The sequence below is a fragment of the Empidonax traillii genome, unplaced genomic scaffold, assembly GCF_003031625.1.
Source record: "Empidonax traillii isolate 1590-97213 ecotype Southwest subspecies unplaced genomic scaffold, ASM303162v1 scaffold343:size799674, whole genome shotgun sequence".
In the NCBI taxonomy this organism is placed as follows: domain Eukaryota; kingdom Metazoa; phylum Chordata; class Aves; order Passeriformes; family Tyrannidae; genus Empidonax; species Empidonax traillii.
The window spans coordinates 490,877-514,493 of record NW_020955536.1 but is presented as its reverse complement, the minus strand read 5'-3'; the positions used below and the strand labels follow the sequence as shown (position 1 = coordinate 514,493).

The 23,617-nt window shown below is 37.2% G+C and overlaps 1 protein-coding gene across 1 annotated transcript in view; it reads left to right on the top strand.

Annotated features, from left to right (window-relative positions):
- Positions 1-23,602, top strand: part of SORCS2 (sortilin related VPS10 domain containing receptor 2) — a 241,126-nt gene extending 217,524 nt beyond the window's left edge. Inside the window, exons 21-28 of the mRNA XM_027892263.1 lie at positions 1,113-1,236; positions 2,915-3,027; positions 4,655-4,780; positions 9,406-9,505; positions 11,015-11,117; positions 19,895-20,052; positions 22,191-22,270; positions 22,609-23,602. Coding sequence (XP_027748064.1) covers positions 1,113-1,236; positions 2,915-3,027; positions 4,655-4,780; positions 9,406-9,505; positions 11,015-11,117; positions 19,895-20,052; positions 22,191-22,270; positions 22,609-22,632 — 828 coding nt within the window. The 3' untranslated portion in view covers positions 22,633-23,602. The remainder of the gene's footprint in view (positions 1-1,112; positions 1,237-2,914; positions 3,028-4,654; positions 4,781-9,405; positions 9,506-11,014; positions 11,118-19,894; positions 20,053-22,190; positions 22,271-22,608) is intronic.
- The last annotated feature ends 15 nt before the right edge of the window (positions 23,603-23,617 follow it).

Genomic DNA, 23,617 nt, shown 5'->3' with positions numbered 1-23,617 from the left:
TTTACTGAGATTATTTTCAATCTCTTTCTAATAAAGGTTGTTCTTTTCTTTCAATTTGTAAACTATTTTCTTTGGGTGGGGGGGCAACAATTTATTCTATTTGATTACCTGTGGAAAAAAAACAACTTGTAGAGGGGGATGGATTTGGGATCATGGCACTGGTGAATGATGAAACTTGGATTTATATGCTTCTAAATTGATAATGTGAGTACTGTAAATTAAAGTGCTGTACAGAAATATATATATATTCATTGTATAGATAAATATTTTCTGTGAGTCTAAAATAATCTGGCATATTAAAAAATGGGATATCTTAAAGGATATCAAAACACTGAGAGCACTCAAACAATCTAGTGATATTCATTTGGGGATCAAGATCTAGATAAATGTGTCCTAGAGCAATAAATATCCCAGTATTTCTATTGGCAATATTTATTGTCTAGCTAGGTTAATTTCTTTTAAAGTAATTCTTTCAATAACAGAGAAGTAAAATATTTTCTTTATGAGGCAGAGGAATACTTCAAACAGGTGCAGTGAATGCATTCTTGTAAATGTACTGTCTGCCATGAAACCAGCCTGTATCTGTTCATTATTATTGACTTTACCATTGCTAGAACAGGCACTGCAGGTCCATGTAGTTTGTGAATGGTTTTGTAATTTATATGGATGTGGTCAGGAAGCAGAGTATCTCAGGTCTGCCTTGGAGGTTACTGTGGACTGGTGCTCTAAGTTGACAGCATTAATATTTTTGACCCTGACATACCCCACATTTTTTTGAGCCAGCTGACTTGCTTCATATAATCTTGTAGATTTTGTTGAATCTGCCTCAAAATCCATTTATTTTAGTGGGATCTGACTGGAACCCTAATACTCTACCAATCATTCTAGAAGAAATATTTGCCCCATCTGGCTGCTATTCTGTTTATAAAAGATCCATTTAGGGAACAAAACATCCTATATTGAAAATTTTTATTGGACAATTTGATAAAATATTGATTAATTGAAAATTGATGTGAAAACTTTTTGCTGATATTTTTAGTTACAGTCTCTTCAGACACTCTCTTTTGGATCTTGCTCAAATTATATTTTCAACTTTTCTTTGTTTTTTAAAGCCACTGCTCACATTGGAGAGTTTTCTGGTGACCAGGTTTGCTGAGACAGGTGATGTCCGAGTTACAGTGCAAGTTTCCTGTGGGAGCTCCATGCTGCAGGACTCAAAAGTTGTCCACGTTTTTGGTGAGACATTAATCTTTTTCATTTTTTGTTTCATATGTACATGTTATTGTACATCTTAAACCAGTTCTGGTACAACTGAACCTGTTGTAAAATTACGTCTAAAGCCACATTTAACTCTTAAAATTATAGGGATGAACTGTCACAAGGTAACATCATGAAGTGAACAATGGGATGGTATGGAAGGGTTTAATCTGAAACGTTTTGTTTCCTCTGCTTATTTTAAATGTTACTGTGGTTCCCAAATGCTATATGTGGCAACAGTGTTTAAGTAGTATTTTGGCCTATAACTAGAAAGTTTCCCAGAGTTTCTAAATAAATTAGTTTAAATACCTCTGAAAAAATGAAAATTTAGTTGTTTATATGTAGTCAGCATTGAAAATAATGTCAAGTAATTGCCTTTTATCACAATATGTCACTGTACCTTTGATGTTTATCTGGGAGTTTGGATCAAGTGTACGTCTGCTGTAATTATTGAATAACCCTTCAGCTCTTGTTCCACACTGTGCCCTGGTGTTTTTTTGTGTCTTATAATGTGGTGACAAGGCATAATATACTGTGGAAAGTGTAGTGCTGGCAAATTATTTACATTTGTATTTGTGCTGTCACATGTGGGAATTGTGATAAGTACAAAAGCTTCTTCTTAATGCAGAGCTAGAAACCTTCTGATATCATGCAATACACAACATTATACATCTCTATTGTCTGAAGAAGGCTGTTATTTTGGCTTTTAGTATGCTTATTAATTTAAAATAACATTTAAAACCACGCTTATGCTAAATGGAGCTTTTATGAACCTTCTCCTTTTCTAAGATAAATGGATTTAACATTTATGTTACCACTTATATATAAGTGCATCAGCTTTTTTAGTAATCTTTAGAAGTATAACCCTCTTGGGTTACCTACATCAATGACTTTGACTTTCCAGCACTCCTTTTGCTCTTACTGTTGACCAGTCCTGATATCAGGAGCACAAAAGTACTGGCCATGAGGGAAATAAAGAAATTTTTGGAAAAGACAGCCACATTAAAATATAATTCTGTTGAAAGTGTTAGGGGAGGCAAGTTTGACTTGTTCTTTCCAGAGTATCTCTATTTCTTCTTTGCATAAAGTTCCCCCGGTGTTCATCCAAGGAGCATGTAGGGAAAAAGGGAAGGTTTTAAGAGACTGTTTTCTGAGGATCAACCCATTTCTAGTACATTGGATAGTTTCGACAATACCCAGAGAAATGTTGTGGGTGTACCTTGGTTTTATTTTTTCAAAGAGGAAAAAATAAAAAGGAACATGTAATGGGCAAAACCCCACATATTTATGATTTGGTAAGGATACAATCCATTGGTGCACTCTCATTTCAAATAAAAGAAACCAACCACTTCTGTGTGACTTAGTGACCTAAGGGAAAAATTAATGGGAACATTATGACCGCAGAGCATGTATGCAAATCTCCTTTGTTTATTTCTTTCTTTTACTGCTTTTTAATCTTTAGGCACAAATTTGATGATGTTGATGAAAATACAGAGAGAAATTGAGTGCCTGACAACAGAGAGCAGTGGGGGTCCTAGATACTACAGTGCTGCGCAGCAAAAAATGCTAAATACAGATTTTCAGCTTTTAGTTCTCCCAAACCCTTTTTGCAACCTGGTTTATTATTTGTACAAAATGTTTCTTTTTGTTTTTCTAGATCATTTTCACGTTCTTCCTTTGAAGTTTACTAAACACCTGGACATGTACAACCCCGACATACCAGAGTGGAGGGAAGACATAGGGCGGGTAGTAACTCGACTTCTTGCAAAGGTGCTCTTTCAGATTGCTCGTAAAATGTTCCCTCAGTGGTCGTAAAGCTTGAAGGTTAAGTTAATACCTTCTAATTTAGAAAAAAAGGAGGCAGAGCAAAATAATAAAGTGAACCTCATGAGCTACATTTCAAGCAAGTTTGAGCCTAGTGTCACTTTTACGTGCAGGCTCTAGACAATAATATTGTAACATAGGCAGTTTAGCTGTAACACAGCCTAATTGGCAATTAATGCTAAATATTGCTCTCTGGGATTAGGAATAGACATATTGGCAAATACTGCTGACTCCAAAACAAGAAGAGTAGCTTAAATGTGATAGATTTAGAAGCTAAGCAAAGGATGCTGTGATGCTGTGTAATGTAAAAGACATTGTCTTTGTGTAAAAACAAAGCACAGGGGAAGAATTTATTGTGCTAGTTGTGTAACTATGAAAATGACATGTAATATATAGGCACACAGTATGTACAGCTGCTTTTTTAGATCATGTTCACAAAAGAAGTGTGGATTGGGAATAGCTGAATCCTTCAGGCGAAATCAGATACAAAGCTCTGCAGTGGTACTGTGAGATAAGTAAAGAGCACCTCATGAAAACTGAGCTCAAGAGCTGTGCTCTTCAGGTGCACACCCTGCCAGCAACTGAGGGTGCACACACTGGCTTTTGTGAAAGCAGTAGCATTGAGGTACAGGTTGATATTGTTTATAAAATATGTGCATTTTACATCACTTTATTTTTCCTGGATTTGCAGTAGTGCAAATCAGTTTCTAAATTTTTGGCTTTATACAGCTTCCTGCCTTTTTTTATAGGCTCATATCAAATTAAAGGAATTTCCACTTTTAGCAACTTAAACTGATTCCATAACGATTGTCAGTCAAAAAAATATTTTACTCCCTTATAAAATAGCCCTTGCATTTAAGAACTACTAAAACATTTGTGATAGTATATGGAAAATTTAATGGAATTTCAGAATCTGAGGAAGTCTACAGCAAGTGCACAGGGTGTCATCATTAAAATTGTGTGGCTGTACTGTACAACACATGGAGGAATTTATGACTAAAAGCCAAATTTGCACAAAATATTTTGAAAAGCGATGCATTTCAGTGGGAAAATGAAGGTATTCATTATCCTTTCAGGAACTGAACCTAAGTGCACCTAGTCTCACATTTGAAGACTTCTCTCTGCCCATAAAACACAGATGGAAAAGTAACCTTTCTAAGCTAAAGTTAACTGTAATGAATATGTCCTTCTAAGCCTACACTGTGCCTGACTGGCCCACAAAGGATCCTAAATAACTTAGGATTTTTGTTTTATCTTACCCTAGAAATGCTAAGCCATTGCAGAGTTGTGATAAAACCTGCATACCTCTCCATTTTGCTTCTTTTCTTGATGCCACTGAATTACTTTAATATGAAAACAACACTTAGCTCTTCAAATCTTCAAAGAGAAGCTCACATTTCAGTACATTCATGCTTCACTTTGTTCATGCTTTAGCTTCTAGTAGAATCCCCTCTAAATATTAAGGACCTGAACACCAAATCTAAAAGCCACATGTGGAGTTACTTATGTGTTTTATATAAAACACAAAGTGTGCTGTCCTGTAATTTGCCATATGCCTTTGTTGTCTTCACAGGAGACCAATATACCTGAAGAAACACTCCTGACAGTTGTGAAACCTGGTCTGCCCACAGCTGCTGACTTGCATGTGCTACTACCAGCAAACCAACCAAAAAAGAAGAGAAGTTTAACTAGTGATAAGGTAAACAGAGCAATGCATGTCTGTTTAAGAACAGTCGTAATTGTGGTTTGCAAACAATGTCTGTGCTCTCATTGTCTTTATACAAAATTGAGGGGTGTTCCCTACCTATGTGAAGATCTCACTCCCACCTGACAAGATACATGTAGAAGCTCCCATGAAGCTGTGTCTGCTGTGTTTGTACAGACCAGCGTGATCTAGTGCTTACTGGTATTAGCATATTTCTCAAGAATATTTAATATTGATCTGTTTTTTAAACAGAAACAGCAGTGATGCATGTCATGCTGTGAAAGGCCAGTAAAGCAAAGAGTGTGTTTAGAACACTGATACTTCTAAAGAGGGGACGAACCATCTCTGCACTGTCTTCAGAAGCAAATTAGATTTCAGGTCGAAACAAAACCAGAACCTTAGTAATTGACCCATAATGTAAAGAGCATCGAGCAAGTATTTTCTGCATTTGTGAACAAATGTCCTTTTCAATTGGCAAATAAACAAATATAGTGAACACTGGAGTGAAAATCAGACATTATTTTCTCCCTATTTCTTTCTAAACGATGTTTTTTTCATAATAAAAGACCTTGTGCCAGCTGAAAACCAGAAGGCTCTGTGGCGCCTATAATCTATTATATTTGTCCTTTTGCTGTGATAGAGAAGGAAAAGATCCCAGCTCTGTGCCTGTGTCTTGCATCTCAAGTCCTGCTGGTTACAAAGAATTGGTGTAAGGTATCATTAATTTTGAAGGACATTTTACAGCTTTTTAAGACAAGGTCACGGCATCCAAAGAGCTGGAGAAGTAGGTAAAGTGAAGCTCTTTATATTAACACAAACACAGTAGATTATGTTTGGAGTTGATGAAATGCATTTTGAAAGGTCCAAAGGAGTATGTTGAAGTTGTCCAAGTACTTGAACAGATGCCTATGTTGATGCACAGACTACCGTGAGAGTGCACAAAGTTTTCTACTTTCTCGATAGTTCCAAACCCTGACTGTTCTCATCTGTAATCACACTGAGAATACCTGGGAGTCTGAATTTCTGATTATGTTGCAGAAAATAGTTAATTTTAACAGATTTTTTCTTTTGTTGAGAGCCACTCATGAACTAATGCTTTCAGCCAGGGGAATATTACCACTTCAAAATTATTTGCAACTTTCTATTTCTTGAAGAAGCACAGTGCAGCTTCTAAAAGAAAATCTTTATTTTGAACACATGTGGAATGCATGTCTTTAGTAATTTCAGGAAACTAATGGTGATAGATTCTTCAATTGTGCAAACATTTTATTTCAGTGCAGAGTGTTATGCATATTAGTTACCTTTAAATCTCAACTTCTATATTGGTTCTTTGCTTCAAGGCAGCTTAAAGGATATAATCAATTATAATCAATGCCGTCTCAAGGTTCTTCCTTATCTTTGTATATGAAACTTAAAGTGAGTTGTCCTAAAGCATAAAGAACAACAACCACATGTTGCAAATTATTTGGAAAAGCCTCTGTTCAGTGGGGCTATAGGAATATTACAGTAGTTTAACAGGGTATGGTTTTGTAATAAGTAGTCCTCCAGTAGGATCTTACAAAGGTTTTCTGAAACTAGAGGAGCACTGAAAGGGGAAAGTATTTGTATAATCTGGAGAATAGATGTGCATTTCTGACATTGTTAGGATGAACGGGGTCAGACCCAGGATGGCTGGGGCTGGAGCAGGAACAAGAAAGACAGTCTTATGCTATCCAAGGATAAAAAGTCACGTGCACAAATATCACCTTTCAACACAGATTGTTTTATAGAGTACAATGCTGTAGAGCCAGCCTTCTAGTGCCAGCTGCCTACATTTCTATTTTTATATTATTGCTAATGAGCACTACTTTAGCTATTGTTATGTGCATATAAATTTGTTAAGTTAGACTTGAATGGCACAAATTTTGATAAAATGTGTTGTATCAGAATCTATTGTGACTTGAGAAATATCCTGGAATACACCCTATGTAAATAAACTTAGAAGCAGTAACTGGTTAAGTCAACAGGAAAATACTTCTGTTGTCACTTATGTAAAGATTCCTTACGTTGTCTTCTGTTACTAGAAGAGAATCTTGAAGGTCTTTATTATGTGTCACTGGAAGGATGTGCTTTGTCGTGCTGCTGGGGCGTGTTGTGATACTACTGGGAGGACTCATCAGTGCAGAATGCTTTTTGCCCATTTGAAGGAGGTGTCCCTGAAATCCTTAACTTAGTTATGGAATGTCTTCCCTGAAAGAGAGCCTATTTGTTCTCAGCTGAAAACCTTTTAGATTTGGGAATATTATATTATTTCAGGAAGATTGTTAGAGGCAGAAATTTCTTGGTCAGGCAGAGAAAATCTACTTGCTGGAGTTTTTACTGGTGTTTTATGTGGAGTGTTGGGATTTGATGCTATCTAGAATAGGAGTCATTAATTGATAAAAGTAGCCATCAATAACAAAGATCATAAGTAAGCTGTCAGTGTAGTAGTAGGAACCCTTTGGAAAAATTCTGAAATTTGTTTCCAATCTGACAGAAACCCTTTTGTTTAAAATTTATGCATGGAGTTGACTGATTTAACATGCTTTCAAGAAGACAGCAGTTTCAAAAGTATTCCATTCTAATCATTGACTCCAGAGAAGACGTAGTTGCTTAATTTATGTACATCTATTACATGTCTAATGTCAGGTGGGATGAGTCCAGTGGAAAGAGTCAATTAAAGTGCAATTAAACTATAATCTGAAAGGCAGTGGCTCTGAGGAAGAGTTGGGACTCTATCCAGACAAACTACTACACGAAAATTCCCAGTGAGTTACTCTGGCAAAAAAGGAAAGTCAGAACTGCAGATGTGTAAGTAAGTGGGTAAGAGTTTGAACAGTGCCATTAGTTTTGCATTCTTATAATGCAGGAGATGTTGTGCTCCCATATACAAATAATATCATTAGAAAGGATATAGAAAAAGAAGATGGAAAATTCAAATGCTGGTATAGGAACCCTAACTTAGAAGGTCTAGAGAGGAGCTCCAAACTCTGTATTTGTTTTTTAAAAAATTGGAGAGATGGCAGCACCGTGCTCAGTAAATACTGCAAAGCAGAAAAAAATCCACCACGAATACCAAAAAAACCCATCAGTCTAACAGTGCAATAAGTAAGCCAGAGCCTTTGGCTGGACTCACATGAAATTCAAATTTTTGGCGTGGGTAGCTGCAGTTCACATAGACTTGGGTGGGAGCTCAGCAGTGGGGAGAGAAATAACGAACAAGTATTAGTCACTTAGGCCAAAACCAAAGCATATGTGGGTTCCTCAAGCACCTGCCAGGAAAATATAAGGTATCCAAATTTAAGGAGCTCAGTAATTTCATTTATTGGCTGTAAGTCAGATTAACCTAAAGTAGTGGTCCCTCTTGCTCTGTACGCCATGAACACATGAATGAACCTGGATTGATAACGAAGCAATTCTATTTCATTAGTATCAGCATCATTCTGACGCCTGCTAAACAGTGTAGTTCTCATATCCATTCTCTTTTCAGACTTTGGGCAACAAGATAAATACTCAGGAGCTATCTGGTGTAATTGTCTTGTAAAATAACTGAAGCCATACTCACATCACCCTTATGCTGAGTCATTTCCATACAAAAAAAAGAAATGAAACTAAGTCAGTGAAATGGCTTCAGAAGTTAGAAATTCCTCAATAAGAATGAGGATATTTGAACTATTGTATAGTCTCTGTCCATAATAGAAGAGAGACTACAGGGATTTCTATCTATTATACTGCAAAGGCTTGTCAAAGATGAGCATCATAATTGATAATATCATAAAAGGAGTTACTTGTGAAGGTTTCATGGATATAAAGCATATTTCTAATTCGGCATCCTCTGGGAAGTCATACCCCAAATTATAAGGCATAGAGTATAAAACTAGATTTGATCTTTTAGAAAATTGCCCATGTTGAAGATACAAGCAAGTAGAAGGGATAATTCAGACAATTTGTCATCTGGGGTTAGGATATGATGGTGTATTTAATGGTTCTGCTCCATAAAAATAGGAGAGACCATATTTTACTATGCTCTATCCACTGGAGGAAAATGGGAGGAATACTGATTTTTTTCCACATGGATGAATGTATATATTTCTACAGAATATTCTTAAAAATTAGATATAAATGGAATTCATCCTATTATAGGTAAGGAGTTGAGGTAAATTATGGCGTGCCGTTCATTATTAAATAGCAGTTACTTTTCATAGAAAAAAATACAAAGTGACATCATAGGTTTTCTTCTGATAGTTTAGAGGATTGGAGTGGTTTTAATATAGTTTATTCATTGTGTGAGTTATGACCCAGGTAAACTCAATAGTGCGTGCAAATGACTTGCTGTCTGTCACCTCCTGGATAAACGTAAAGACCTTGGTAATCAGAAAGAAAGAATTGGCTATAAAATTTTGACATTTTCAGCTCTTACTTCTTGTGTAGTTTTGCATGGTTTTTAAATATGGAATTTCTTTAAGATTTCAGCTCATTGACAAATGCTTTCTGAGTTTCTCACCATTTAATGAGCCAGAGGTTTTCAGTTGTAGAGCACTGAGTGTCTCAAAGTGGAACAGAGCACAAGACATCTGACATTCTCTCCGTTGTATTTTCAGAGAATAGCAGCAATAAAGCAGGCCCTGAATGCACACAACATCAGTTTCTTTCTGAGGGGAGGATACTGGGTCTTGGTGACTTTAGCTGACTCCGGTTCAGGTAAATATGTAAACAAAGCTCCCAACAGACCAATTTTGGATGCCAGTTTGAGTTCTGATAAGTTAAGGAGAAAATCTTTGTGTCAATGTATATGTGAACATATAACACATATGCATATACTAACTTGGTAGTTGTTACATATAAAAAACCACATAAATATATATATATGTTAAAATATATATGTTAATATATATACATGTATGTGTACACACATATATATGTATACATTTTCGTTTGGTAGTTAATAAGAATCACAACCATATAAATATTTCTTAGGTATTTCCATTTTATCATAGCTCATGATTCGTATCACAACCTTCTTGCCTTTCCTGTGTAACCACAACATTAAGTAAATACCTCTATTGCACAAAATAGTGCCCTGAAGGAAGAGGCAACCAGGCTTCAAAAAACCCCCTCTGGTGATCTAAAGGTATTTTCGTTGCACTGGCTGCCGAGAAAACAGAGCCTCTTTACCCTTATCTCAACCATTAACTGCTGCTATAACTACGTGGGTCAGAGACAGGCTTGCTTCTCTGCCATGTGTCTCTGATCTTCCAATCAACTAATGTGAGGGTTGCTGTAGGGTCTCCACATTGCTAATCCTGTCCTGAGATAAATTATGTTTTTCTCTGTTTAAAACAAGTGGATACAGGGGATTTTTATGCGTCCATTTCCTGCCTCTCTGGATTCACTGCGTTGATGGACACTGGTTGAAGAGAGTATGTGTGCATAAGTGTGTGTATTTTTAACAGAGAGATGTAAAAATGATGTTTGAACCGGAAAGTTCAGCTTTGACTTGAATCTTTTGTTAGAATATCCTGTAATTTTTGGGTATCATCTCCCATAATATATCCTTCTTTCATATTTCAGTGTGTTGTGGGAGAACAGCTTTAGCTGACCACAGTCAATTTATGTAAATGCTGGTGATATTTTATCTGTCAGCTCTCTGTAGAAGACAAAACTCTTTTATCTGTAGAACTGTGCTACAGTCTAGTTGTGGTACCTCATCTGGTTTAAAGGGCTGACATTCGTTAGCCACCACAAAAGGCTGGGATTGAAAGAAGCCCATGTTTATTCCAGCCTTTACTGATGTATGACCTTGATGAGTTAATTTGATGTTCAGAGCCTTAGTTTCTCCATCTGTGAGATTAATACAGCCCTATTTTTGTAAGGCACATGTACTTGGGATGTGTGATCATTTACTATGAAAACTTTAGATTCCCAGAAAAAAACCCAACCACTGAGTATGTGAATAATTAAATCTCCAGGGTCTTGGGGTTTGTTGTTGGTTGTTTTTTTTTTTAATTGGTCCTCTGTCCTTCAGTCACAAGTCACCAATTAATTCTCTGGTTTTGTCTTTTTGAAGAAGCCACAGATGGAGGGAAAAGAAGAGGTTGCACAAATAACAACAAATGTTTTTGACTTGACAATTAAATATAAAAGAAGGCTCAATAATGCGACTGATGTGAAAGAGGACATGCTATACTGTTCTTTTATTTTGTATTTCAGACTCTCAGAGGACTGGAGGAGGCAGTGGCTACTGGGCTATTGTGGTTCTCTTTGTTATTTGTCTAGTTGCAGTTGGGGCTTTCATCCTCTACAAGTTCAAAAGGCAAGTAAACCTTAATCAACACACATTTTAAGCATTAGATTTACCCACAGACTAGCAAAGCAGAGTTTGTGATTTGAAAAAGAGATTTCTCTAAGAATTGCAAAAAGTACATCACTTTGAAAACCACATTTTTCTGAACTTTTCAGACCTCAAGGTACTGCACTGATGCTTGTTTCACTTGCTATGTTCCAAAATAAGTATTGACAATATGGGAACTATGGAGAGTTTCTTCAGTTTGTCTAAATAATATCATCAAGAATCAGAACTGAACTAAAATATTATTCCTGATTAATTCCCACCTCATTACTCCTAACAGTTATGAATAAACTAAAGCTATCAGGACAAGGAGTGCATCTGCAATGCTGATTTGCTTAAAAATGTAGTTTTATCAAAGCGCGTAATGCTCTGGGGTTTCTTTTTGCACACATTAAATTTTAATTGCTGAGGCAATGCCATGGAGAATGACTGACAGAAAGAGATTAGTGTTAATTTGACTCTAGAGTGTGTGGAGGGAAGAAATATTTCTGGAAGTGGCCTTTATGTGAGGCATATTCTCAAAATTGAGCCATGCCAGCCTTAGACAGTCCAATATATCTTTAGTCTGCAATTGATTTTAATCAGAGCTGCGGGGGTGCTGTGCAATTTAAATAATTTGTTCTTGTTCATGCGACGTGTTATCATTGGCTAACCTTTCTTTATCTCTGGGGCCTTCAGATGCTCTTGGGTTTGAGCATACTGGAAACTAGCCTTCATTGTCATCATCATCATCAAATCCTGTTGTCCTTACTCAGCGAGGATTGATATTGATTTGCCTCATTTTTGAAAGATTGATTTTTGAAATAAATTTGAGTTTCTAGAAGTAGGTCCAGAATTAAGTTTGTGATGGCAGTAAGTCTAGCTAGCGTTGAAGTATGAGTTTGTTTAGTTAAATAATTTTTATGTCAATAGAGAAAAGCCCCTTTTTTTCAAGAATCTTAACTTTCTCACAGCAGCACCTACATTTCTTAGAGTTCGTAGTGGGTGATTGCTCAAAAGTGCAAAGCACAGAATACTGTATCAGACTGTCTACAATGGAATAAAAATCCATTTTGCTATTTTAGATGCCTGAAGCAAGGAAAGGCATAAAAATGGTTGATGTGATGTAATTATATTATTTCAATACATGGAGGATTTGCTGTTTGTAGTTTGGGATCATAAAACTTCCTTGTGATATCTTTCAAAAGCTATGTGATTTGTATCTTTTATTAGCTTTCAAATGAGAGCAATTAAATAACAGACAGAATTACTGCATGGTAGAAGAAGTATAAAATATTCAAGAAAGGAATAAAAAAATAATCTTCCTTAAGTTCTTTCTAAAATGCCCCAATGAACCATTGCTTTATAAATAGAGCTTTATTAAGAAGAAAACTGTAGTACAATTTGCAAACTATGAGCTTTAATGTCTCATACAATTCTGTATATAAGTTGTGAAAATAATTGCATTTACATTTTGGGGCAGTAATCTAAGTGTGATTGAGAAGAATTGTGAGTTATATTCAAATGTTTGTCAGTAGCTTGAAAATGGCTGTTGGCATTGATGAATGACCATGCAGTAGTATTCAATTCTAGTCTATATCTTACCTGTTTCAGAAATATTTGACAGAATTATTTTTAATATTCCTGATAAGCTTTTCAAAGATTTTTTTTTTTGTTACAGCCTTCATTTGCAATCATCTTCAAAGAATATTGAGCACCCAATCAGTGCTATGTTTGAAAAATCGCTTTTTTTTTTTGAGCACCTGAATCTTTAATCCTTTTTTAAAAGTCTTTCCTGCGTTTATGAAGATGGATGGTTAATTTCTGGATCCCCATGGAGTACTTAGTTGGGAGTACAGTCCCTTTAAACTCAGCACATTGAGTATGTAAGCTCACAAACTGGTCCACAGGGACTGAGGCTATGAAACTTGAGTGTCCTTTATGGATATAAAAGTTGAAAGTTGTAATGCACGAAGGCAGCTTGTCAATATTATATGCCTATGTTTTAAAAATTAATTTGCTAAAAGAATGCCATAGGCAACAAAAAATGTTCAATTTTAGGTGATAATTTCAGACAAGAAACACTTACTGGGCCCTATGGTAACTCAGATAACCCAGGCAAATAAAAATAGGATTTATTCCACCTAGAAATTACAGACATGTGTAAAGTTTTGAAATGTTAATACTGTCTGTAATTCTAATGTATGATTCACAAAATTAAGGAGGAGATGGAAGACATTCTGTGATGCTTTCATTTCATTCATGTAGGTTAATAGTCAGATACTCCCTTCACAAACGGGTTAAAATTCCTTTTTTAACCCACGTCAGAGAAATTTTTATTAATTCTAGTTTTATCACTACACTGATTGGGTCTACAGGTCTTGCAGTTGGCACTGGACCACAGGCAGAGCGGGTGGTATGCCTGAGAATGCATGGACATGCCATGGACTGCTCTCTCTTTTTCTCTCTTTGCTGTCCCAAAGGACTGTTAAGTTTGATTCCTGGAAAGATGCAAGAAGAAAAATCTGTCTTGCAAATAAGATGGTGACTGGATTGGCAGGGGGGTTAGGCAGCTTCATACGTGAGAACATGTCATCTATTTGCAATGAGAGACTTCAAGACTTGTGATGAAAATGAAAGAGAAAATAGTGGGCTTCTGTGTAGACCTACTTTGATAGAAAATGGAGAAACCTGCCCAAACTGCTCCAAGGTTTCTGAGTGCTGAGGTTTCTTGTCCCCAGGCATTCTCACCACCCCAGATTATTTCTGGAGCTCATGTCATAAGAACGTGGGTCTTAATTTACACTAATTTTTGTCAGACTGAATTGGAAGATGAAAGATGGTATTGACAAAACATCAGAGACTAATCCAATACTTCTTCTTTATTAATCTTTTATAAGCAAGGATGACATTTGCTGCTCCTGTTTGATTTCTCATTTTTTTGAAAGCTACAATATTCAGTGCTAAAGATTGGTGGCTCTCGCAAGAAGTAGATCTCACAAAATTAGTTTGGGGGAGAGCAGTAATCCAAAAATAACAATCCTGAATAGGATTCTTTGTCAGATGCCTCATATGGAGAAAACGAAGAGAGTATTTCATCTAATTAGGTAGGGGGGCAGGGGAAAAACAGAGGCAGATTCATGTAGAGGTAGTGGGATTTTGGCTGATTAGTGATATGCATAGTAAAAACCAATGCCATTTCACTGCTCCTCAAGGAATTCCCATTAAATGCCATTTCACTGCTCCTCAAGGAATCTTTCCCAGAAAGATGTAAATTGTATAATTTCCCTCTACTCTAATGTAATCAAATCTAACATTTTAGGATCTACTGGATAACAAGAGCTGTCATGGCTGTCTAGCTACTGATTAGGTGACTGTAGGTCACATCTGTTCTGATATGCCCTAATCCCAAATACTTTAGCACTGACTAGGAAAACTGCTGCCCTCTGTTCTTATATGCTGCAAAATTGCAAGCATTTATCATTTCATCTCCTCATTCCCAAACCTCCCCCAACCTCCCTTCTTTATCTGATGGCTCCTTTGTGTATCCAACCACTTCTTGCCACATGTACTTGAAAAACTGGTGCTGGAGTCCCCAGAGCTTGTGAAGTGACTCCTGGCAATCCTAAGCATGGTTAGTTGCTTCAGGGGGGGAAAAGGGAAAAAAAAGAAAAGTATATCAGATTAGGGCTATTTTTATTCCATAAATGAAAAGCAAATTTTAAATTATAACTGCAATGGTTTTAAAAGCTAATTAGGATAATTTCCAGCAAATGATATACTTGAGCTATTGCTTTAGATAGTTTGGGGGGAAAATTCTGAGCATGGCAGCAAGGAGCAAGAGGTCATACCTAGCTGGTAAGCATGATCATGATTGTGCAGCAAGAAGCAGTGCCACCAGCAAATGCAGATGGTGGGCAGGCCATGAGGAACACACCTTTTCCTTGCTCTTACTTTCTGAGCATGGACAGCATAGATCAGATGCCTCAAGCAAACAATGTCTTGTAGTACTCACTAGTTTGCTTCAGTTGTTTAAACATCCAGGTAAAATGGACTGCAGCTGCTTCTTTTGACCACAAAAAACATGAGGCAGCTGGAAAATATTCTTGAGAAATGAGGTCTATTTTTTAATGCATATTTGGGATCTGCATATATTTTTTATATATCATACCATCTTTACTAGATTTGGTTCAGTAAGAACATGTTTCTTCTATTCCCTTTGAAACAATATTTGTATTTTTTTGTGGGTTTCAAATTGCCTTCCAGAGAAGATTTCTTCTTTATCTCAGAAAAAGCTTTATAGTGTGGGGTCCTGGGCAACAGAATAGAGAAGGGAAATAGCACTGTCTGCACAAGGCAAAGTGGAGGAAAGGAAAATTATATTTTAGCCACATCAAAGCTGCCATGTAATAACCATATTAGTAGCAGAAGATCTGAAATCATCTTTTCCTATTTTTTATTTCTGTATAACAGCAGGATATTAGAGTAGCCAAACCAGAGCAAATAGTTGGCTTTTCTGCTTATGTATTTTACCTGGTTAGTTGTAATTCGATTATCTGAAAGAGTATGAAAATCTTTGTCTTTTAATTTGTATGCAAACTACTTGCAGTGTACTTAAAGCTGCATACATTGTTTTCACAAATCACAGTGAATCCTCTTTGCCCAGATTTATACTATTTTGTGTGTATCCCTTTTTCCCCCACTACTATCAAGTGCCACTTTTGGTAAATGAACCCCCTCCTGGGTCATTTCCACAATCTGGAGCAGAACTGTGTTATCTTTCTGCCTCATTGACTTACTATCTCATTTTCAGTCTCTGAAGAAAAGCTATCTTTTCTCCCCACCTTGCTTATACTACTTTTATGTTCCATGAGAGCAAGCTTAGTCCCAGTCTGTGCCTTTTAGTGATAAAAAAAACAGGCACTAATTTAATGATCCATAGTATTTCGTAAAAACTTCCTCAGAAATCAAAGTAATAGCATGCTGAAAAGATTTCTGAAAGAGGCAAGTATATCAGGAGTGTCTTAAAGCACAAAGAAGTCAGTCATCTGAACATAAATCTAAACATGATGAAGTCAACACCACAATAAAGTATTCTATTTAATGGACTATTATTGTTGTTAGTTTTCTTAAAGTTCCAAGAGAATTCTACATCATTCCATATCCTCTGCTGTTTGAATATGTTCTTAGTTTTTATACTAAACAGAATTTTAATCAAGCTTCTGGAAAATGAAAGAAGTTGTATAAAGGCCAATGAATATTTGCTCCACAAGGAAGGAATTGAAAGCCAAGTAAACTAGAGCTTAAATGAGTGAGAATCAATATCTCATTCCCTCCTGCTGTTCCTTCTTGATGAACATTTTGAAGTGCAGTTTCGTGTATGAACTGATTAGAATTTATGAATATAGAAAGAAAAAAAAACTTTCTGGAATAGCTTCTAAAAGGTGTAGGACCTGAAAAGCTTGGTGAAAACAATGTGCTCTGATGTCCTTTAGTAGTACGGTGCAGAATTATGTCTCTAGCCTCATATTTTTATGGTTCTCAAAGCAGGCATGAATATTTCTTCTTCTTCATGGTTGAAATAAAATGCTACAGGGAAAACAAAGGCAACTAAAAATGTAAACCATGGGGTGCTGCTAGCAGAGGTAATTGTCTCCAGTGATGGATGTGAAGCACATGCATTTTGCAGATGAAGAGTAAACACCCAAAAGAAGGAATTGTGTAATCTTTTTGTCTGTTCTTCTAAATGTGCTTTCAATTTCCATACTGATGATATAAATCTCTTGGGTCAAATTTCGTGCCTTGTCATGTTTTCACAGTTGTCTTTTATGTACACCCAAGCATTTCAGCTCTGCCTACTTCAAACACTTACATTGGACTCAACTGCTTCTTGAAGAAGAGCAAAGCACATCAGGGTACACTAGAGTTTTTCTCTGTATAGTTAGGGGTAGCAGCTTCCTTCCTATCTGTTAGAGCAGTGAGGAGCAACTGGAAAATTGCCACTATCAGGGCCATCTTTAGCAAGGATTCAGTATCCACATCCTGTTTCATCTCTCAGTGTGGTTGTCCCTTGTAAACAGAACATCCGGCACATGTGTTAAAAGTGCCTCTTGAAAAGGATTGGACTATCATTTTATTCGGTCTGGTTGAGTCTCTTCCTTGTAAAAACAAACCAACATGAAAAACATAGAGATGTCTGTAGTGTATAAAAGGTCTAATGCCTACAATATGTGTCTTCTCAAGACCTGTAATATTCTCCTTCCTCCAATCCACACACTCAGTGTTACAGGTGCTTTCTCTGTCAGGTTGACGAGCAAAGGAAAGCATGGAAGCACTGAGTACCTCAGTCTTCCATGATGGATCGGTACTTAGCACGACTGGGCAGGGTTAGGTGAGTGAGAAATAACAACTCACACCTTTTCTCCAGTTATTCCTAACCCATAAAGTGCTCTCAACAACAATACATTTAATGGTTATTTGTGAACTTGAGAGATACCTTCATTCAGGAAGAATGAAGAAACTTCCATATTTTTAATAGTAGGTGTTGTGATCGTGATTATCTCTAACTAGTAAGTCTTACAGGAGACATGAGCTGAAGCCTCAGGATTTACACCAGAGGATGCACCTTGTTGACCTGGTTCCATACAGGTCCTTCAGCCTGGGCAGACAGTAGTCAGAATAGCAGCTGTTCTCCCTTTACTTAGCTGCAAAGGTCTGATGTGCCATATGGGTTTGAGACGTTTAACATTTTTATTACGTCAAAATTGTTTTGATAATACCATTGATGCTTCTAAAATCTGTCAGAAATAGTTTTGAGAAGGTCCCCTAATTATTGCAGAAACATATGTGCTAATTCTGCAGATGTGTTACAAAGACATTCTTCTGGGATTTGTCTCCCTTAGGCATTTGCTGGTGGACTCAAAGTGAGCAATTTGACAGGTTTGATGCAGGTCTGATTGAGAGAATATTGTTTTCCACACGACTAGTTTCATTACCAGACACATTAAAAACAGTCAGGAGTTACTGGCCCTGGAGAAAAAAAATCAAAATTAATTACCTAATGTATTTGTTTTGGTAATGAGGAATGTCCTTCCCTCTTTAAACATGGCTTTTTTTATCCGTGATAGGAGAATGATGCAGGACTTGGGTTTATGTGTATGTTTGTGTCGGACCTGTTGAAGTTATCATAATAGCAGAGCATTGTGTCATCAGACCATCTTTCTGACTTTGTCCTTTGCATTTGGCTAGTCCTGTGCTTTATTTACCCATCTTCGCTGAGATACAGAAAAGAGCAAGAACAGTCAGATTCCTTTCTTTGTATTGCTTATAAATAATGGGATAAAATACCTAATTTATATATCTATATATAATGGGGGGGGGTGTGTGTGTAGGTATATGGGATGCAATTCATCTTTTGGATTGTTCAATTTAAAGGGAGGAAATTGTCTTAAGTCATCTTTCATTGTTTAGCAATTTCCATTTATTCTAATTACTGTGATGCAGTGGAAGGTGCTGTTCAGAATAGTTTGCTGCAGTAACTTTTATTTCAAACTAAGATGGTACCATCTGCTAAAGGCACCTTCTTTTGAAATTACATCTAAAGACAGGTCATTTTCAAAAGCCTAGAGAAAACAGAGCAATCTGTGTATTTATGCAGCTTTCAAACTTTTCAACTGCCAGAATATGGAGCAGCTGATGGTTGTTTTTATAGAGAAGCCTAAAAATTAGTGTCACTTTTTCTGTTTTCTCACTGTCTGAATGAGCTCAGCAGAAACCACATCTTAATCTCAGCAGTTAAACCCTGTTTTCTCTTTTCTTCTCATTGTCTGCCCATTGCAATAATCTGTATTTAAGCACAGACTTTGACAGCCATGATCTGCTGTCATGCTGATCAAGCTGTCAAGCTGCTTCTTGCACTGTAGGAAGCAGAGTTTATAGCCTGCAGCTCCCTAATCTGAAGTGTCTGGTTGGTGCCTAGGAAAGGATGTCCTCATGTACCCAGGCAGATTGCAGGTGAGCACAACTGCAGCACAAAGGGTGTGACTCTTGAGAAATGTTTAAACCATAAATTCTGTTGCAAAGTTAGAAGTCTCTGATTTTTCCCTTTGTTCTTACAAAGTGTAAATTAATCTGGTTAAGAACTCTTGAGAACTCTTTATCAATACTAAGTCATAAGCCTCCCAGTCTCAGCCATGGTGCTAGTTGTTTTACTCCTTACCCCTTGGTCCTGGCCTCCTGGTTCTTCACTCTCTACTCTCTTTCCACTCTGTCTCCTGGACTTCTCCTGATTGTTTCTCTGCAACCCTGATGACTACTGGTGCCATTTGATGCTATCAATCACACTTTCAGCCCACCTTACCAGAGAGATGTGATGATGATTACAATACAGATTAATGTTTGTGAAGACACCTGGGACTAGGAATGAATGCTTGTTGGGCCTTTTTGTTGCTTGAATTTTTAAAATAGTTTTTCTCTACCTTCAGTATTTTTTCAGCATTGTTCATTGTCTTTAAGTCTTAATGATAAATTGATGTTTAATTATTATGTTGATATGAACATCATAATAAGGTGGTTACATAGAGCTGTAAACAAGAATGAGAGGTTGATAAGTTTAGGTCATGATCACAAAATTAAGGAAGGGTTGGATTGGTAATGGTTTTGATTCTGGAATGACTTTGCCCTGCTGGAGCTCTGCTCTGATGCCAGGTGTGTGTGACACAAAAGAACTCCATCACAAAATTTTTTCTCCTTGTCTGATTTAGGAAACTGCCGGGCAGAAATGTCTACGCCCAGATGCACAATGAAAAAGAGCAGGAGATGACAAGCCCTGTTAATCATAGTGAGGACACCCAGAACATCATCCAGGGTGAGGAGTTTATTGATGATGATCTGGACTCTCAAACACTAGGTAACGCAAGAGGTAAATTCGTTTTTAGTTTATAAATTTTTATAAGTAATTGATTGTTTGCCTTTTAGCTCTTTTTCTGTTCTGTCTCAGGAAGACACAAATGGTAACACCACTAATAAGGGATTATCCCAGTCACCTTCTTTTGGCTTGCTTGAGACACAGGCTAATGTATGGATGATATATAGAGCATGAGTACAGAGACAGTAGTCTAATATCAGGAGACTGACTTGAACAATTTTAGAGATAAATTATATCTGGGAAAATAGGATATAATCTGCAACAGTTGAATTCACTCAATAATTCCCAGAATTAGTAGAAAATTGAGTTTAGGCCAGAAGGATTTGTAGAGTGAATGCTTCTATGATTTCAGATGAATTGTATGGAGATCCATTGCTATATTTGCCTTCATATTCCGGTGGCATTTAAGGTTTTTGTGATTAGAAACATTAAATTTATTCATGTATAAAAAGTATCACAAGTCTTCCTTAATTTAGCTATTGACTTCCTTAGTATTCATGAGGTGGTTGTAAGGAACCCACAAGGGAAACTTTCTGTGAGTATCTCTCAGATATGATTTCAATGTCAGGTGGAAGTCTGCATCCCTGCACCCTGTGGTTAGTTTTAATGTAACATGGGGTGCTGATCTAAAAGGTTCATTTGTTGTAAAATTTACATTGTGTTCAGACTGCTTTCAGGTCACAGTCTGAAAAGTGTAGGAAAATGTAAAAACCACCCAACTCCATTTCTGCACATTTTGTGAAAATAAATCAGATAACCCAAAGCCTTTGGGATTTGTAGCAGTAGATTCATGGTGTTAAAGGCAACTATAATGTCTTCATGAACTCCGTGGAAGACATGTTTTAGCTGCACCAGAAATAGCCTGGGAAAGGCAGAACCTGGGCAGAGGAGAGATTTCTTTATCCTGGGTTTCACCTTTATTGTTTGTTGCTGATGTCTTTATTTTCACTTGCTGAAAGTGTGCCACTTCTCAGTTCTTGGAGGTGTTAGCTTTGAACACAAGGGAAGAATCCAGCCTCTTGCTTTGCTTTGTGTATTTCTATCTACTCTTTGACAACCTTTGTGTATGAGTATCACTGTGTTTTCATTCTGATTTTGCAAGACAACCTTGGTTGCCCTCCTGACTTTATCGGAGTTAGTTCCAAAAACATCCCTGGAAAAACAAATTCTATGTTAAGATTGTTTGACGAGATCATCTCCAGGGTCTTTAGAGGAGAAGCTGAATGCTAACAAAGTCCTTGCAGACATGCCTATTAAGGTGGAGCATTCAAACACCTCTAGTAACCTACAAAAACATAACTTCTTTTAATGGTAGAAAATCCCTTATGGCCTATTAAATAAACCCGGGCAGCCAGGGATGCTTGCATAAAGAAATGCTACCCTGATTTGTAACACGTTCAGAATTAATCTCTGCTTGCCCGGCACTCATTACTCAGAGAAAACAAAAATCTTCTATCTGGGCAGAGCATTATTTTAGGGTTAAAGAGTACGAGATCATGATGTTTTGATGACATAAGACAGTTAGCAAATGCATAGCTCGAGGTGATTTGTGCTTCTGCCAGGATGTCAGCACCAGCAGCCTTTCCAGGAGAGCATAAAGAGCTCATTTCTGTGGATCATAATCATCCATATTTGTCACCTACTGTACAGCTTTTAGACAGAAGATGTTATTTAAGACATAAAACTATACTCCTGCTTGCCCTACTGTTTGGTTATTTGCAATACTTTCCACTAGCTCTAGTATTGCTCAGTACTGCCAAGAAAATATTCCTGTTAATGATACTCTATTTTATCTGGCTCGAGTATGAAACATGTTATAATCCCTGCTTTATATTAAATTGTGGTTTACAACATTATTTGCAGAAGGTTCCTATGCTATGGAGATCCCTTCTAGTTCTGGTGAGCTTTCTCCCCCCCTGTTGGGAGATGTCAGTAGCAGCCTCCACTCCATGCACAGCAGGGAGTTACAGGCCTGGGTTTCTGTTTGTTCTCTCTCTTCTCATAACTTTTGAATTTCCACAGTACAGTATTTCCAGACTCACCCATCCACTTTTTTTGTTTTCTATATATTTTATGTTGCCTACTTTATCGCAACCCCCACCTTGGGACTCCTCAACACCATTACCTTGCAGTGACTCCTTCTGGGAGAAGTGGCAACTTGAACAGCTACAGAGTTCCCTTATTGCTGATGCCGGTCAGTGTCCAGTCCCAGGTCAGTGGCATGTCGAATGGACGCCTCAGGTTCCATTCTCCTCCCTCACCTGCACCCCTCGAGACAACTACACCTTTATAAGCCACACAGAGAACCAACTTATGCTGTCACTGGGATAGAAACCCTAGGAATTCACCACAAATCCACCACCATGAGCAAAAGCTTTGCGCAAAAGTGTGCTGTAGGTACATGGAGCTGTTGCACCAACCTTCACCTGACCTGTTGTTTGATAAAGCCACTCTCTTATGCAATTGACTTGTCCCTGCAATAAAAAGGGGAATAATTGTGGAGTACCCGAAATACACTAATGTTGGACTTTTGTTTCTGTATTTTCATAGGCAATCACTCAGGCGTGGTTTTGAGCATCAACTCCAGAGAGATGCACAGTTACCTGGTTAGCTGATATTTGCAGCTGAACACAAAACCTGAAAGACTCTTCTCTGTACCATTTTATTTTTCCCTGGTGATGTCACAAAATTGCAAATATGGCTGTAAATGCTGATGGAGAGGAGGTTTAATATCAGTCCTGTGGAAAAAAGCATCCATCATCAGTTACCAAGGGCGAAGGATAATATGTCATGTTCACCCTATGGCCTGGGAACTCATTATGATTGAAACTCAAACTATGGTAGCAAATCTGTAGCCCTAGGCACCTTCAATGCCACCTTATTTCTTCTCTGTATATGCTCTATTTCTTTATGTTTATTTTTAGAAAGATTGACTGTAACTTTTTAATTATATTTTTAATTGAGGTATTCAGCAGAAGGCTGGGACTCTTCATCCTGGAAAGGTGATTTTTACACAAGTGACTAGACCAGAACAGATGGTTGGTTGATCACAATGACAATTTTTTGAGGAGGCCAAGTGTTTCTGTACTGGGAAAGGACTGAGAGAGAGACAAATGCACTCCTAGTTGAGAAAAGCTCTTAACTTAAACATGTGTGAGACAATCTAATGAATTTAGGCTTAGATCCTTCTGCAGATTAAAGGAAGTAAAATGTTAATTAGGATATCTCATAATATATGATCATGCTCTTGTAAGTGTAGCAAGTCCTGACAAACTGTCAGCACCAGTATCTCCCCCAATCCCACCCTGTGTGAAAGAAAAACACCAGCTTGATGCTATTTCCAGACCAGGTGCCTTCACTTGCAGACAGTCATTTCAGTTCCTCTCTTCCTTTCTCCTGAGTGAGCACCTCTAGGATGATGGCAGCTGCCAAATGAGTTATCCTGTAAAACCCTGTGCTAGTGGCCTGTCTCTTTTTAAATTTCCAGAGAGTGTAAATACCTCTTTTAAGTCACTTTCTTTGTATGGTTATTTTTTTAAAACTTCCTATTCAAGCAGAT